This window comes from Cariama cristata, unplaced genomic scaffold, assembly GCF_000690535.1.
Source record: "Cariama cristata isolate BGI_N322 unplaced genomic scaffold, ASM69053v1 scaffold36530, whole genome shotgun sequence".
In the NCBI taxonomy this organism is placed as follows: Eukaryota; Metazoa; Chordata; class Aves; order Cariamiformes; family Cariamidae; genus Cariama; species Cariama cristata.
Window position 1 is genome coordinate 1,434 of NW_009594740.1, and position 591 is coordinate 2,024.

At 56.5% G+C, this 591-nt stretch overlaps 1 protein-coding gene across 1 annotated transcript in view; it reads left to right on the plus strand.

Annotated features, from left to right (window-relative positions):
- The window catches only part of PIWIL2 (piwi-like RNA-mediated gene silencing 2), a gene marked incomplete at its 5' end in the record, with an annotated part of 6,429 nt that overhangs the window by 1,386 nt on the left and 4,452 nt on the right, over positions 1-591 (plus strand). The window contains 2 exon segments of the mRNA XM_009699096.1: positions 1-72; positions 290-520. The exon segment at positions 1-72 is cut by the window's left edge and continues 72 nt beyond it. Of these exon segments, the coding sequence (XP_009697398.1) occupies positions 1-72; positions 290-520 (303 nt within the window).

The following is a 591-nucleotide window of genomic DNA, read 5'->3' on the forward strand; positions in this document are numbered from 1 at the left end:
GGCGGCCGGCTTCTTCGTCTTGGCCGACGCCATCCACAAAGTCATCCGCAGCGATTCCGTCCTGAATTTCATGTAAGAGAAGGGAAAAAAACCCAGAGGAGCCTCGCAGGGATTTAGGGATGAGGGTGGTTTTCCAGCAGCCACGTGCCCGGGACTGGTTATTGGCGAGGGAAGTGCCAGCTGCAGTCACCAGGCCACTGGTGCCATTTGGCAAAGGCGTTTTATTTTTGGGGTAGCACGGGCAGGGAGCTTCACCATGAGCCTCTCCTTCTCTCTCTCCCCACCTCAGGCACACCATCTACAAGCAAAACATCAACAGTTTCCAAGACGAGTGCACCAAGCAGCTGGTGGGCAACGTGGTCATCACCCGCTACAACAACCGCACCTACCGCATCGATGACATCGACTGGAACAAGACCCCGAGGGACAGTTTCACCCTGGCCAGCAGCGAGGAGATCACCTTTGTGGACTACTACAGGTAGGGACCTGATGGAGCATCCCTTGGGATGAGTGTTTGTCCGTGGGGAAGGGCTTGACGCCTGGCTCTGACCCAAGGAGGGTGAGCAGGAACATCTCACCTGCTGCCATATC